The 17,775-nt window shown below is 37.7% G+C and overlaps 1 protein-coding gene across 19 annotated transcripts in view; it reads left to right on the top strand.

Moving 5' to 3' along the window:
- Positions 1 to 15,945, top strand: part of KLHL13 (kelch like family member 13) — a 389,271-nt gene extending 373,326 nt beyond the window's left edge. For all 19 annotated transcript variants that reach the window (XM_059911116.1, XM_059911114.1, XM_059911112.1 and 16 more), the window contains 3 exons: positions 2,674 to 3,469; positions 12,046 to 12,159; positions 14,342 to 15,945. In XM_059911116.1, the coding sequence (XP_059767099.1) occupies positions 2,674 to 3,469; positions 12,046 to 12,159; positions 14,342 to 14,829 (1,398 nt within the window). In that variant the 3' untranslated portion in view covers positions 14,830 to 15,945. The remainder of the gene's footprint in view (positions 1 to 2,673; positions 3,470 to 12,045; positions 12,160 to 14,341) is intronic.
- The last annotated feature ends 1,830 nt before the right edge of the window (positions 15,946 to 17,775 follow it).

Raw genomic sequence — 17,775 nt, 5'->3', positions numbered from 1 at the left:
TTGATCTGTTTATATTGTTAACTGTTATTCTAGACTGTGCTTCTACAATCCCTATAGTCTACAATTAATTTTTTTAGCTTTGATTACATGCACTTCATAAAAATTAATTTCCTATTACATATTTTTCTTATCTGAGTCTCATTTAAAATTAATAAGGTTCTAGTAATTTGCTATGTTAATTCAGAAGATATTCTATTTTTAGTTGTATCTATCATCACGTCTTTAATTTTTATATTGCTGATAATCGTAGTATTTAACCTTTGCTATATACCCACAGTGTGGTAGCTATTGTACATGAGCTATAGAAATTACTTAGTCTTTCTATTCAAGAAGATGACAATTCAGAAGGTTATGAAATACCATTCTCTGGTGATTTTTTTTTAAAGGAAAGAGTAGGCAGCTATCTATATTGACTAAGTAGTCTGTCAAGGATTTTCCAGTCCTGTGCATCTGTATATCTGATATATAGAAGGGATTTTCCAAATGCCCTTAAATACAAGGTAGATTTTTTTATCCTGTTGTTTTAGTAACTGTTTTCTTATTGAATGAAACTGAAGAAGGAAAGAGGAAGGAACTAAATACCTTGATCCCAGTTCTAAATTACAGTTTGGTTTCTGTTAATCTTGGTTTGTATTATATGCTATAAATTTAGATTTAAATTTGGTGACTAACAACCAATGCTATCATTTTGTCCATTTAAAATATACATTCTTTGTTGTTTTTATTTGTAATCATATCAGTAATGATAAGAATCTGCATACTTAGGAAATATATTTGTGTTTTCATCAACTTTTGCTTATCCATATTAGCAAACATCTTCAAAAATGAAAATTGGGACTTCCCTGGTGGTCCATTGGTTAAGACTCCGCGCTTCCACTGCAGGGGGCTCGGGTTCAATCTCTGGTCGGGGAGCTAAGATCCTGCATGCCGCTTGGCACGGCCAAAAAAAAAAAAAAAACAGTGAAAATTACCCTTGCTCTGGGGAAGGACTATGTCTTACTTACCTTATAAAGTGGATCTACTACCCCAAACAGCAATCCCTTCCACCTGGGGTGATTTGGGCAATGAGGCTTTAACTGTAACTTCATTTACACAACTTAAAATTGTATGAGACACCAACCTGCCACTCCTAAAAGTGGATTAAAATGTATTTTTTATTATTAACCAAGGTACTGAACAGTATTAAACTGTGGATTTCAAAAGGCCCATAATTTGTTAATTTGTTTTTCCTGGTTCTTTTGTGTTACAATTTATTTTAGGTATTTTTAAATACATAGCTATTAGGTATAATAACCATTTAAAATTGTTGATGATTTTTGTGAAGCAAATAGGATGCTTAAAAGAGTTCAAATTCTTCTTGAGTAATAAATCTATGAAAATAGCAGCATGTGTGTGCGTGTGTTGGCCTTAGAGCTTTCAGTGGTATTATATCATAACTGGACTGTTACTTTATGAAGAGGAGTCATTTCAGCTTTTCCATAGAAAGACGATAGAAGGATCAGCCAATTTTCTCATAAGCATCTGCCAATCTGTTAATAATACAGTTGCATCAGTGAGGTTTATGTAACATTTGTGAACACACACCCTGACAAAATTAAGAAAAAACATTTGAATCCTTTGCCTTTGACCTGTCTCTGTGTTTGTACACACAAACACACACACACACACACACACACACACACACAGACATTTGTATGGTAGGCTTGTTTTTGTGACTTATGCTTTACATAATATTTGCTGATATGATTTTCCTACTTTCATTTTTGACCAATCATTTAGTAGAGCACTGAAAAGACTTCCTGCTGAAGATAGGCCTCTCCATAGCTTCTCTCCTTTTCATGGCTCCCGCTTTTGATATATTTTACTCTGTGCTGGGGAAATCTCGGGGTGCTAACGCGGGCTCCAGGCAGAGCTACAGTATGCTGAGAGTAAGAGGGTGGCTAAGGAAAACTATGGTGCCAGCCATCAGCATACATACCAAAAACTAAACAAAAGGAATGATTTGATGTAGAAACACCCATTCCAGGCCTCAAGAAAGTGATTTCCTTGCTTCTGTTTCTACATAAATAATATGGAGAATAACTTCACCCTAGGAATAATGGTCCTATTAAATTATCTTCGCTATAAGCAATAACTTTTGAAGGAATCAAAATGAATCATAGTGATGAATGATGCCTGTTGACATGAAAGAGACATTTAGGGATCGGGTGCTAGAGTTTTTCTGCGTGTGGATCTGCTAGCTGAGTTACTTTTAAGAATCATGACTGAAAAGTGGATTGAGATGGTTCATAATAGAATAACTTTCTATTTTTCCAGAACTTCCATCTGCCCGGAATTTTCTTAGTATTTGGGTGGGAGTGGTGAGGACACATTTTGTGGAGAGAAAAGTAATTATTTTGGCCATAGTCAAGTTATACCATTGTTTCTTAGAGTAACTTTCAATCTACTGACTTGGAATGAGCATTTTCTTTTAGTCACCTTTCTATTGGATTAGGTAAGGGTGGTTTGTGAATTCCCTTTAAATCGTTAATATATGGAGAAAGGAAGCTTTATTTGCATCTATATGGACAGTAAAAAGCATATTTACTCTTATTCTAGTACAGGTATTTATGTATCCAGGCGTGAGTGCCATGAAAGTAGTTGGGTTTTAATTTTTTGTAATTGGCTTAATAGGTCACTTTAGACAATTGTGTCGAAGTTGGGCGGATTGCCAACACCTACAATCTGACAGAAGTGGATAAATACGTTAACAGTTTCGTCTTGAAGAATTTTCCTGCGCTGCTGAGCACCGGGGAGTTCTTGAAACTCCCTTTTGAACGTCTTGCCTTTGTGCTTTCCAGTAATAGCCTTAAGCACTGCACTGAACTTGAGCTCTTTAAGGCTACCTGTCGCTGGCTACGCCTGGAAGAGCCTCGGATGGACTTTGCTGCAAAATTAATGAAGAACATACGATTTCCACTGATGACACCACAGGAGCTCATTAATTACGTGCAAACCGTGGATTTCATGAGAACTGACAACACGTGTGTGAATCTCCTTTTGGAAGCCAGCAATTACCAAATGATGCCATATATGCAGCCAGTGATGCAGTCAGACAGGACTGCCATTCGGTCTGACACCACTCATTTGGTTACACTAGGAGGAGTGCTGAGGCAGCAGCTGGTTGTCAGCAAGGAATTGCGCATGTACGATGAAAAGGCTCACGAGTGGAAGTCCTTAGCCCCCATGGATGCCCCAAGGTACCAGCATGGCATTGCCGTCATTGGAAATTTCCTGTACGTCGTTGGTGGACAGAGTAATTATGACACAAAAGGAAAAACGGCAGTTGATACAGTCTTCAGATTTGATCCTCGATACAATAAGTGGATGCAAGTTGCATCTTTAAATGAAAAGCGCACCTTCTTCCACCTAAGTGCCCTCAAAGGATACCTGTATGCAGTTGGTGGGCGAAATGCAGCTGGTGAACTGCGTAAGTGTGTGCACTTCTATTAAGCACAGAGACTAGTTTCTTTACCCCCAGATTCTTGTCAAATCATAAAATAAGCAGTTTTGTAACATCAAAGACCAAAAAATGTAGCCAGGATTTTATTTTAAACTGTTTTTCTTAGAAAATATCAGAGACCATCTGTACGCCTTATCTGGGCATATATTGTTGGCCACACTACAAATTATTATCTTACAAATATATCAATATGTTGCAGAATGTTTTACTTGTGCAATATCTATGGTTTTCATCTTGAAGGTTCAACTAAAAAGTATGTTCTGCTAATTTAAATTCTAATAGTATCTTGGACAGAAGTTTGGCATGTTCCCTCATTTTCCATTTTAAAAGCCCACATAATATTTTACTGAACAGGTTAAAATTCTTCCTTACAGAGCACGGACTTTTATAGTTGCTTCTTTTACGTAATCTGTTACCTACCACAGGCCACAGAGTAAGATGATTTTCTTATCTACTAAGTGTTCAGAGTTCAATATTATCCAGAGTTTATTTACTGTGAGTATTATGATAGGTAACTATTAGTCTCAAAAATCATTCTCTCTTGGTGAAATACGAAACAGTTTTCTTCACTGTAAACTGATCTGGTAAGCTTTATTATTTGATGGTCCCTTCTTGGTCTTCCTAATCTAAGATCAGCGACAAGTACAGTTAACATAGACCAATACTTTGGCTACATAAATTAACACTAATTTTGTTATTTTAGATAAAATTGGAACAAGGTGGCTGTCCAAGAAGTCAGAAAGACCACATTTTATGTCATGTCTTACATATCTGTCATTACCATCATTGTTTGGTAACAATGGGTAACACCCATCTTCCTTTATTCTCTGTTAGAAATAGAGTCCCTGTAGTTGAACGGTATTCCAGGTTCCATAATGCTGGGGAAGTTTAAAATATTGGCATTGACTCTGGATAAATTCAGAGTAATTATCAGAATCTTTTTCTTCAGTATTCTAGAAAATAAAAGGTAGTCTGATGGATTTGAGAATAAGCAGTTTATTGGAGACAAAAAGAGCTGCTCTCAGCTCTTAAACTTTTCAGCTTATCAAGCTCTTTCTTGTTCGTGACATGGTCTTTTTTTTTATATATATCTTTATTGGAGTAAAATTGCTTTACGTTGTTGTGTTAGTTTCTGCTGTACAACAAAGTGTATCAGCTATACGTATACATATATCCCCATATCCCCTCCCTCTTGAGCCTCCCTCCCACCCTCCCTATCCCACACCTCTAGGTGGTCACAAAGCACTGAGCTGATCTCCCTGTGCTATGCAGCTGCTTCCCACTAGCTATCTACTTTACATTTGGTAGTGTATATATGTCCATGCTACTCTCTCACTTTGTCCCAGCTTCCCCTTCCCCACCTGTGTCCTCAAGTCCATTATCTACATCTGCATCTTTATTCCTGCCCTGCCATTAGGTTCGTCAGTACCGTTTTTTTTAGATTCCATATATGTGCGTTAGCATACGGTATTTGTTTTTCTCTTTCTGACTTACTTCACTCTATATGACAGACTGTAGGTCCAGCCACCTCATTACAAATAACTCAATTTCATTCCTTTTTATGGCTGAGTAATATTCCATTGCATATATGTGCCACATCTTCTTTATCCATTCATCTGTCAGTGGACACCTAGGTTGCTTCTGTGTCCTGGCTATTGTAAATAGTGCTGCAATGAACATTGTGGTACATGTATCTTTTTGAATTATGGTTTTCTCAGGGTATAGGCCCAGTAGTGGGATTGCTGGGTCATATGGTAGTTCTATTTTTAGTTTTTTAAGGAACCTCCATACTGTTCTCCATAGTGGTTGTATCAATTTACATTCCCACCAACAGTGCAAGAGGGTTCCCTTTTCTCCACACCCTCTCCAGCATTTATTGTTTCTAGATTTTTTGATGATGGCCATTCTGACCAGTGTGAGGTGATACCTCATTGTGGTTTTGACTTGCATTTCTCTAATGATTGGTGATGTTGAGCATCTTTTCATGTGTTGTTGGCAATCTGTATGAGTGACATGGTCTTAATGTTACTGGTGTTTCCTACCCTTTTTTTTTTTCCCCTTTGTTGTCACAGTGAAATTTTTTCTAAGGCCAGACTTTCCAGATTGTTGGACTAGCTGTCAGGATCATGAACCACACAAGTTTCCCAATATATTTTAATAATCAGACTTTTAAAAGCACTTGACACATTAATACCCTTAGTGTAGAATTGTCATTTCCTCAGTCAACCCACACACATTATTTTCATGTTATTATACTATTTTAAATTTATGGTGTCTGGAAATAACCAGAAGATGCAAGTAGTGACTTGACACTTTCTTAGAAAAACCACTTATATAAGTTCATCTTTACAGGTTTACAAATTATAGGTCATCAGCCCTGGCAGTCAGTGGTCATTTTGAAACTTCTTTTCTCTAAGGAAATAGCTCCATTTTTCAGTCACTGCTTGCTTGGTAATGTTATCACCTCTGTTAATATGCAACTATTAAGTTTTTATTGTTCCTAATATTTATATTCTGAGAATTTATCATCTTCAGGCCAAGGAGAGTTGTTATATAAGACTGAAGCGCTAGAGGCTTCCTTCTTCTGACTTAATCCTTACCCTGTTTGAGTTCTTCTCACGTTATACTCAATTGGGAACAAGAAGTAGACTACCCCTTTGGGCAAGCGGCTGGCTTCCTTGCTCATGACCTTCAGAAATCATCCCTTTAATCTCTTATTAAAAACAGTCTTCTGTGTTTCAGTTTGAAAGTGACAGGATACAAGAGAATCATGCTTTTCATGAGCTATTCCTAAATTTGTAATAACTGTTTGATTATATTTAGACTTTAAAAACACAACTGCCCAGAGCTTAAACCTAAGGATAATGATTTAAATATTCTAAAAAAATACTCCCCGTCTAGATGGTAAACAGAGGTCCATTTTTATCTTAATTCATAAACTGTGTTTTCACAAATAAATGGATGATTATAATATAGACACAAACCCTCAATACCAAAGGACAACTGTAATTCCATTTAGAGGGCAACTATTTGATATTTCTTTCCCTTTGAAATTTTCTCCTAGAATCTGTAAGCAACTAAGCTTTTGTAGAAGATGATTGCTTCCCTTAAAATCAGCATACCCAGCAGATCCATTCTGTGCTACATATCTGAAGTTAAAATATATTGGAAGTTTTTTTAAAAAAATCATGTGATTGACTTATTAAGTACACTCAAATATAGAGTCTTGATTCCAGGAGAACCTTCAGGCCCAAAAGAGTCATTATATAAAACCAAGTAGCAAGCAGCTTCGCTTTGTTATGTTTTTTTTTCCTCCTGACCCACCCCACCCCTTTGAATTCCTCCTATTTTACACCCATGTGGGGATATGAAGTAGGCGGGCCCGTCTCGTCACATTCTGTATCGTTGAGGTAACCAAACGTGATGTAACCGCCCTGATTACCTCCCAAAAGAACATCAATGTGTTCTTCTGAATTCCGTTTATAATGTTTCTCCTTGTGTAAATAAGAAGAGGATATGTGTCAGTTGCCCTTTGTAATTTTCTTAGACCCATTATTTTTACAGAATAGTAGATTTTGGTTCTAAAGAAATGCTTGCTTATATTTCTGAATGTTCCAGCGAGGCGGGGTTTTTAACATTTCTCATGTTCCATAAGCGTTTTTTAATGACACCCCCTCCCTCCGCCCCACACTAACATCTGTTGTAATAACATTCCATCTTAACTGATTATGTTGACATAGTCATATTTCTATGTAAATAGAGAAGGGGAGTAGGAATGGGTGTTAGGAAAACGGGATTGATGGGAAAATCATTTCACAGTTTAACAGGTTCATTAGTACCAGTACATCATTTATTCTTCATACACACAATAACCATTGCCTGCATATAATGATGAAAAGAAAACAGCGGCAGCGTTTGCAAGACATTTTAGGTCATTTTAATGCATTTAGCCTTTTAAAATCTTGCCATGGAGTGTATGGACCCAAGCCCATAGTACATAAAAACGATACTGTTAGTGTGTGTGTGAGCCTGGCTTACTGCTGAAATATAATTCCTTAGAAATGCTACTTTCCTTTGACACTGGGTACAGTGGGAAACTGGGGAAAGCTTAGAGTAGCTGTCACTTAAGTGAAAAAGGAGTCAGTTATTTCTGGTATCTTTCAAAATTGTCATATAAGAAATTGACCTTCCATTGAGGAGAAATATGACAGCTCAGGTATCTTTCACTTCAGTTAAATAACTCAGGGTTTCAAATAATGAAATAACTTATAGAAAACGTGTTAGATTTTTCCAAATAAATGTACAATAAAATTACTGACATTTATCAAATGCATCCATATCCCTTAATGGATTTGCAGTTTCTTTATTAAGCGACATATTACCAACCGGCACTCTAGGATTCTAGAGACCATCCCCTCTTTGTGGGAGCCGTTGTTGTCCAAATGGTTTTCTTCAGGACTAATCTCTTTCCTAACCTCAACGAACAAGTAAATTCCCCGTCATCCCTTGTGCACGATTCTGAACTCCAGTGGAATCACCTGAGAAAATAAGAGTCCCTGATGAGTTATGTGAAATAACCAACCGAAGTGTAATTCTTAAATTAGGGAGGGTCTCTAATTTAAATACTAGGCCACCAGACTACTGAAGGTGGTTCTCTAGAATAGGGATCAGAAAACTGATCCCTATTGCCAGAAGGGAAATCTTTTTGGCTTTGCAGGCTGTAAGATCTCTGTCACAACTAATCAACTCTGCTATTGTATTATGACAGCAACTATAGACAATTTGTTTATAAACAAATGAGTGAAGTTGTGTTCCAATAAAGCTTTATATATGAACACTGAAATTCGAATTCCATATAATTTTCATATTTCACAAACTATTCTTCTTTTGATTTGTGTTTCCAACTCTTTAAAAATGTAAAAGCCGGGCTTCCCTGGTGGCGCAGTGGTTAAGAATCTGCCTGCCAATGCAGGGGACACGGGTTCGAGCCCTGGTCTGGGAAGATCCCACATGCCGTGGAGCAAATAGGCCCATGAGCCACAACTACTGAGCCCGCGCGACTGGAGCCTATGCTCCGCAACAAGAGAGGCCGCGATAAGTGAGAGGCCCGCGCACCGCGATGAAGAGTGGCCCCCACTTGCCGCGACTAGAGAAAGCCCTCGCACAGAAACGAAGACCCAACACAGCCATAAATAAATAAATAAATAAAATTTAAAAAAAAAATGTAAAAGCCATTCATATTTTTATCCTGTGGGCCATACAAAAGCAGACGACGTACTGGATTTGGCTTACAGGCTGTAGTTTGCCTGACCTCCCCTGTTCTGGATTTTCCCAGTTACCTCATTACTATCTCCACCTGTCATAGACTGTGATGGACTCACTGCTTTGTGGCTCCAACTCCTTACTTGCTCATCCCGTGTCCCCTCCCCCTATCGAGGTGGTTGGCACTAACATCTCATTGCCTTGTAAATATGGAAAATAGAACTAAGGGCAGGTATCAATATATAGACTTGTTAATTAGATATATTCTATTTTAAAACTAAATATATTGATTTTACTAATAACAATAACAATGCTGCATGGAGAAAGCCAAAGGTTTGACAGTAAAGATTAAATGATGGGAAAAGCTAAAGGAGATGGGTTATCTAGCTGGAAGAAGACAAGTTTAGGGATGATGAACTATTATATACTTGTTGTGTTATTGGTGATTAATAGCCATCTTACACTTCAGGGACCCCTGTATGAGAAAGTATAGATGGATTCTTATAACCCCCATTACCAAAAAAATGCAATTAACTCAGTGATAGAAGAACAGCATTATCTTTCTACATAGGAAAATTTTAATAATCGTAAAGAGTGAATAGCTATTCAGATTCTAGCTCCCTATAAAAAGAATAAGAGGAAACTAATGCAAACTGCATCAGAACAGATTGAATTAGAGGAAAGAGTGTAACAGTCTAGAAATTTCAAAGTTCAAGGCAGAATTCTTCATTAAGAAAAGCATAGAACTGGAGTAAAAGCTACCTTTGACATCAAATAGATGGAAAGAAGTCTTTAAAACCCTTCTGATAGGATGTGTGATTAGACTACGTTCTTTTATCAGATAAAACCGTACCATTAATTACTTTGCTGATGCCAGTCAATATAGTAGATCCTCTGTAAGTGTCGAGAGGGAGATAATGATATACATTCTGGAGGATTTTGCTTGTCAGTTAGGCAAAAGTCATGCTGAAGGCAAATGGAACTGAACATTCAAGAAGACATCCAGGACTTCCCTGGTGGCGCAGTGGTTAAGAATCCTCCTGCCAATGCAGGGGACACGGGTTTGAGCCCTGGTCCAGGAAGATCCCACATGCCGTGGAACAACTAAGCCTGTGTGCCACAACTACTGAAGCCCGTGCACCTAGAGCCCGTGCTCCGCAACAAGAGAAGCCACCGCAATGAGAAGCCCGCGCACCACAATGAAGAGTAGCCCCCGCTCACCGCAACTAGAGAAAGCCTGCGTGCAGCAACGAGGACCCACCACAGCCATAAATAAATAAATAAATAAATAAATAAATAAATAAATAAATAAATAAAAGACATCCAGTGACTGAAAATAGTCACAAACAGTATTGGAGCAAACAGTTTTAGTTTGCATTAATTGTGGGAATAGCCCTTATTTGAGGGCAAGATTTTGCAGGATCTTGCTACCTGATGGGAAGGTTTAGAAGAAATAGAGTTGGTAAGGGTCCAAGCCTGAAGCAATGAACAAAACTAACAAGAGATAAAAAAAAAGAGAACAGTTAAAAGCCTTTGAAATAAGACTGAAAATTTAAAACTAAAGTAGAAAAGGAAATCAGTAAAGGGATATGAGAAGTGGTATAATACAGGTGTTTTTAGAGGAGAAATAAGTAGTTCATGTAGTGAATTTGATGAAATGAAGTTATTGAAGAGAGTAGAAAATTAATCTCTCTCTCTAGTTTTGCCTGTTCTCACATTACTGTTGTTTTCTTTTTTTTTTTAACAGTTTTGCTAAGTATCTTTCCATCAATTTAATATAAATATTTTTAAATTTTATTTATTTATTTATTTTTGGCTGTGTTGGGTCTTCGTTTCTGTGTGAGGGCTTTCTCTAGTTGTGGCAAGCGGGGGCCACTCTTCATCGTGGTGTGTGGGCCTCTCACTATCGCGGCCTCTCTTGTTGCGGAGCACAGGCTCCAGACGTGCAGGCTCAGTAGTTGCGGCTCACGGGCCTAGTTGCTCCGCGGCATGTGGGATCCTCCCAGACCAGGGCTCGAACCCGTGTCCCCTGCATTGGCAGGCAGATTCTCAACCACTGCGCCACCAGGGAAGCCCTGTTGTTTTCTTAAATAGGAAAACTTGTTCAAAGGATGATTCATCAATTAGGATTGCATTTGGCTGCAAGTAGCCAAATTTTATTCTGGTAGCTTGATCAAATAGCCCCACTCAGTATCCTCCTGCTTCCATTCCATTGCCTACAACTGTATCATATCATCAATTCCAGCTTCAAGGGAACCTGCTAATTTGAATTTTATTTTGAGTTGGGCACAGTGCTTTCCTTAGCAGTGTTGTGGTTCTGTTAGTAAGAAAAAAGCAGGGTTAGTGGAGATAAGCATTTGGGTTAGCAAGTAGCAACATCTGCAATAAATAGTATAAACTTTTCAAGCCAATCTAGATGTTGTACTTTTGACCAGAGTCCTCCTAACATCCCTATTGTTTTTCTGCCTTTTAAAAAAGATCACATTTTCTATCTGTCTGGACTGTTATTGTTCTAGTCTTAAGGTTATAACAGATTGATATTTAAGTAAGATGAGGCCACTTCTCAAATAATGTTAAAGATGATAAATTTGTTACTGAGAGGAAGTACCCCTAATAAAAATCTTAACTTCATATTATGCTGCTAATCATCTTCAAGTTAAGAGCAGTACTGGCTACAATGGTGTTGGGTGGTTATATACAAGCTATTGGCTTTAATGTGTAAATACTGAAAAATTATTGTCAGTGTCCATTTTGTAGTCTGGATATAAAATAACGCAATAGGCATCAAAACATACACCAGGCAGTGTGCATACTTTCATTTTCAACTTAAATTTTTGCTTCATATCTGTTAACTTTTGTTTCCTATATGGTGTGTCATATAGAATCGAAGTGTTTTTCTTCCTTGTGATTGTTTTCATCTTTTCTTCCCACATATTTAGAGCAAAGAAATGGGAGAAATGTCAAATTATAAAGATATAACAAGATCCTAGAAGAAAAGAAATCCTAGTGATTTCTGCAGCGACAGAAATGTTACCTTATTATATTACGTAGCTCGTCTGATGTAACATGTTATCAATGTATTAATGGTTCATATTATTAACATAACGTCAATAATTAATATAAGTGACCCCCAAAGAATATCTCATAGCTATAATAGAAATGTTTCAGTTATTTGGATATTATTATTGTTCCACCTAAAAGGAAAAATAATTAATTGCTAAATTTGAAATTATACATCATTTTTAAAAATTCATTCATTCTTTTTATTTTTTAAACAACAGCTACAGTAGAATGTTACAATCCAAGAACAAATGAATGGACCTATGTTGCCAAAATGAGTGAGCCCCACTATGGCCATGCTGGAACTGTGTATGGAGGCGTAATGTATATTTCAGGTAAATAATTGCAAATGCAATTAATATAATACATAGACTTTTAGCTATGTTGCCATCTTTCCATCTGGTGTTAATAATAATCCCGGAAATGGATAACCAAAATATAATTTGTATTGATTTTAGAATATATTTTATGTGTACATTTGCATATGAATCCTTTGGCATTTTATAAGTTTATAAGACTAGCAGCAAACCAATCCTACTGTAAATACCTTAGTTAGAAGAAATTGGAAAGCTTTCAGCTTCTCCAGCTTGCCTTTCCGTCCCCATACTCTGTACTCCAATAACTCAGTACTCTTATAACCACCATTCATATTCTCTATAACAGCATTTAATTCATTTTTATTCAGAATTTAGCTAAACTCTATGAGGAAATATATCATTGTGTAACATACGAGCTCTACTGTGCATAAAACTTGCTACCAATATACATATAATACATAATAATGTCCATTCTCTCATTTAGTGCAACCCATAGTATATGTTTCTCTTGTCCTTAACATTATAATGGGTTCTACTATGGTGTCATTGCATAAATAATTCTGTGCTGATTACCTGTATTTTGGCCACATGCACATATATTTTTCTAATAAAAAATTCTGAAACGGCTGCAGTTGGCTCAGTGTCCCAGTAACAACTTTCATTCTCAAACTGTTGGCGTTCAAATCATCCTTCCGTAGAATTTAGGAAGGAGTCTTATTTGAATGTAACGTTCACTTCAGGTATTGAAATTTTATTCCGTTAGTCAGCTTCTTACCATTTGGCCCTGACACAGTCTACCTCTGACAGTTTTCCCCCTTTTGAAGGCCTGCCAGTGCCAGGCCAGCAGTTACGCTATTAGAGAACAAAGGCGATAAGGTGATGTTTGTGGTCTGAGTCTCTGGACGCTGCCTTATGAAATCTGTAATGAAGAAGGATCAGGGAAAGGCCTGTAGTGTATGATTGGCAGGTTTCTGGTGTTAAATATATGAGCAACTATGGGACGTCTTATATTGAAAGAGCCATCCAGGAAATCATATGCTCCACTAATCGATGATTTACACCATCCACCTATTTTACGCGTGTAGCTGCTATGCCATTATAAGGAGAGCTCCAAGTCCTCTGGGGGGAAAAAAATGACATTCGAATTGTTCTAGTGGTGCTTTGGCATAACTAGGATACATTGCACAAATGACCTTCCCAGTCAAGAGTAGGCTAGGAACCACAGCTGAGTTTCAAACCAAAGAGCACTGTTTTGCTTGCTGGCAATTCAGTGAAGTACAGAAAAAATATCTAAAAGCAGAAAAAAAAAATTGATTGTCATCTGGCCACCAGACAATAGAGCTTTGAATGATATGGCTAAAGATTAGTTTAGTTTTCTCCCTAATCTTCAGAATATATAGTCTGATGCTTTCATTGTACAGACTGATTTAGATGTGCTCTAAGAATATACTTTGTAGGTGATATAGACTCAATAGAGCAACAACGAATTGCTGTACATACAAAATTCCATATGTATTCAGCATTCTAATTCTTTAGCTTTTTAAGAGAGGACATTACCCACCCTCACCCTACCCACCCAAAACTCTACAAAAATAATCAGTTCCGAATATTCGTATAAGCTTGTACATTTGCTCTACAAAAATAATCAGTTCCGAATATTCGTATAAGCTTGTACATTTGCACAATACTTTCGACTTTTCCAAAGCATTGTGATTTATTTCAATTCATAGTCACAATCCTAATGAGAGAACTAGAGTGGACATTCTTATTTGACAAATGAGGAAACGGGCACCTAGGCTTTAAAGTGCCCTAGCCCTGTGCTCAGCACCCAGAGGTGCAGCAGGAGTGAATGATGCTTTGTAGTTGGGATTTCCTGTAAACCCAACTCTAAGAGTGGCCAAAATATATTTTCATTCGATAAAGCCTCTTAAATCCCATGGATCTCTGTTTGAGAAAGCCATTACAATAATATAAGCTGCATTTTTGTTCTTTGAGGAGATGAAAATGTTATTTTCTTTATTTTTAATCCAGAGAAAGTATAGCAGGGAGACATTTATAAGAACAAGGTTGATAAGCTCTAAAATGTCATAATACCTGGATAGAAGTTAATTATCTGTGACCTGTGACAGAGAGCCTCCTATTTGCTTTTGCATTTTTATAATAATCTGTTTACCTCATGCCTATAATTTTCATCCTTTAGGAGGAATTACTCATGACACTTTCCAAAAGGAGCTCATGTGCTTTGACCCTGATACTGACAAATGGATCCAGAAGGCGCCAATGACCACTGTCAGAGGTCTGCATTGCATGTGTACAGTGGGAGAAAGGCTGTATGTCATTGGTGGCAATCACTTCAGAGGAACAAGCGATTATGATGATGTCCTAAGCTGTGAATACTACTCACCGATCCTTGACCAGTGGACCCCAATTGCTGCCATGTTAAGAGGGCAGAGTGATGTTGGGGTCGCTGTCTTTGAAAATAAAATCTACGTGGTTGGTGGGTATTCGTGGAATAATCGTTGTATGGTAGAGATAGTGCAGAAATATGATCCAGATAAAGATGAATGGCATAAGGTTTTTGATCTCCCGGAGTCCCTGGGTGGCATCCGAGCTTGCACACTCACAGTTTTTCCACCTGAAGAAACCACACCATCACCTTCTAGAGAGTCCCCTCTTTCTGCACCTTAAGATCGTCCCTACAACTAAGATGCTGTAGTCCTATCTTTGCAACGTGTCATGAATTCTCTTCTTTCGCCCTCCCCCTTAAGTAGTGTATGTTAGGATTAGCCTCCAGTAATTGATACAAATATTGGAAAAAAGACGACATTGATGTTCTTTGTGCTCTTTGTTTGGCTTTGAGTGTTTATAAAGTGGTAACAAAACCATTCTGGAAATGTATCCCATAGAAGCTGATGTTTAACATACGAGGAGAAAAAAAAAAAAAAAGCAAGGCAAGGTATTGTCTATGTTTCTGCAGTACTTTTTTGATGCTGTGTACTGGGTGTAAGGTATTTGTCATCTTACATTAGAAAGCCCAAGAAACCAAGTTGAAGGTGGATTGTAGTAAATGTACAACTGTGCTAACTAGGCTTCCAAGTAAAAAGTTTTCCTTTCACCTTTGATCGTGAGATGTGAAAGGGAGGTAGCCCGCTCCAACAGGAAACAATAGACAAAAGGTTGCCAACTGGCATGAGCCACCTCCCTCTTTTCATAAAGTATTTTTGACACATCTGTCAGCCCACCTGTCTGTGGGCTACATTGAGAACACATCAAGTTTCTTAGACACACAGGAGAAAGAATAATTGCAATTCACGAATATTAATTTAAAAAAGCAGCATGACCCCTCAACTTGTAAGCAAGGCTTTGGGGTTTTTTAAGTGTGTATAAATATATACACACACATATATCAAATAGAAGAATTTTAAAAACTGAGTAGCACGTCAAACAAATGCAAAAAAGAAAACTTTGAAATTTCTTCCAAAAAGCAGCTTCCATTAAAATGGGAATTCAGTATGCACGTACTGAATGCACGTATGTAGATTCATACTGAATTTAGGTGAATAAGGGCTAGAAATTTTGAGCAACTAAATTTGTCATTTGGCCAAATTTTTCCTTCCAAAACTGTAATCTACACCTTCTCCTTTGCTGTTGAGGTAACTTACATATTATGTGTATTCTGTATACTCAGTTCATAAGATTATTTAGCACAAAGTATAGCAGCTCCACCTGGTGAGTTGCTTTTGCTCAGTGAATTCCACTTCCATGTTTTATTTTTTTTGTTCAATAAAAAACATTTAATGTCGCTTTGGTGTGAGGTATTCTATTCTTGTCTGAGTTGGCTTCCTTTGGCTTCCTTTGATTAAATACCTTTCTTTTTTTTTTTTTAGTATGCCAAGATCCAAATGATCAGAACTTAAGAGTACTGAACAGCTTGGATTAATGAATACTAATGACTTTCATTCAAGGAAGAAAAGAATTTGACCAGGTCAAACTTCATTGGTGAAAACACATTGTTGGTTGTCTTTGAGGAGTTAGTTTGTAGAAGACACTAACTGACCCCTCTCCATCCCCACAGGGTAATAATATGTCTAAAAACCACAAGAGCAGTGAAATTTCTGAGGTCAGTTTTCCTGATCTTCCAGATAATCCATCTTGCCTAATGAGAAGGGATTGTGTAAAATGACTTAAGAGATTTGTTCTTGACCGAAAAAATGTTTTTGTAAGAGATTGATAATTCTGTTAGGGCCATATGTATGATCGTTCCTACTTTATCTGCAAATGACCAGATTAAATCTGAACCAAAAATTTCGAGCTATTCCAAGCCAACTAGAGTGTCGCCAAAGTTCTTATCTAGTGGAGAATTGGCAGTGCCCATGTCACTGCCTCTGTCTTGAGTTAATCATAATGAAGAAAACAATTTTCCCGTCAGTGGTACTTTTGAATGTTAGGAGAAGCCTGGTTTGAATTTGAAAGACCCTCTTTGGCAAGATTGTTCTTAAGTCAGAGAAACTGGCCGCGTGGTTTCAGTTGTCTGCTTATAGGCAGATCAGATTCAGCCATTTGCAGGGAGTTAACACCCTCGTGAACATGGGAACATGTACAGGACAGACTAATGGTCCCACCGCAGTCCAGTGTGGGCGTTCCTGGTCAGGCGGCTCTCCTCCAAGCAGCAAAGGTTTTGTCCATCTTGTGGCTCTTTCTGCCTCTTGGGTCCTCGGAATCCTCTCCATTCAGTCAGCAGAAGAAAAATGGAACATTGCAGGTATGAGGGCTGTCGGGCTTGAAAGAGGCATGCATCACCTCTACCCACGTTCTGCTGGCCGGAAGTCAGTCCTGTGTCCACACAGAAGCCCAAAGGGGACTGGAAAATAGCAGATAGCCGCGTGCCCAGAAAGAAGAGGAAACAGGGTTGGTGATCGGTCGCAGTTTGCCGCAGGGAATAACAAAGCGCAAGGTTCTGTTTGACAGCTTACCTTTTCCGCATCCAGGCCATGTGTTATTTAGAATAACAATTCATGTCATGCAAGTGCTGTTATTAAACAATTCCAACAGCTGGTAAATTATTACACATTTTCCTTCACAGCGAATTAACAATTTTTCTTTATAAGAAGTATCAGCCAGTCATCGGTTGGCTTTCCAAGCATTTCTCACATTTGCCTTTCTTTATCTACTTGAAAAAGGAGTTATTGAATACATTAACTCTCAAAAGGTTCATCATTTCCCTTCTTGGTCAAGGTTGGTAGAGTGGGAAAGATGAAAGAAAACAGCTACTTTGCCTGTTTCTAGAATTTAAAAAAAATTCATCTCATAATTAGGTTTTGCCCTGAAATGTAAAATGATGACCTGAACCTGTTTCCTCTCTAATATTACTTTAGAGACTTAACAATATATAAGTATGTATTGTTTCCTTGGAAGTTGCTAAAATAATTCCCTCCCATTATACCCGGAGAGAGTGCCCCCATAGGGCAAGTAAGTGGTGTTGTATTTAATTAGTTCAACTGTGACCTTTTTTTTTTTTTCCATTTCAAGGGCCTTTGTGTATTCCCCACCCCCCCAAGAATGGTAAGTAGACTTCCTCGTGTGGAAAGTTGGCCCTGCCTCTAATTTTATTCTTGGCTCTTGTGTCTTATTTTC

This window comes from Balaenoptera ricei, chromosome X (assembly GCF_028023285.1).
Source record: "Balaenoptera ricei isolate mBalRic1 chromosome X, mBalRic1.hap2, whole genome shotgun sequence".
In the NCBI taxonomy this organism is placed as follows: Eukaryota; Metazoa; Chordata; class Mammalia; order Artiodactyla; family Balaenopteridae; genus Balaenoptera; species Balaenoptera ricei.
This window is presented reverse-complemented; position numbering and strand designations above follow the sequence as displayed.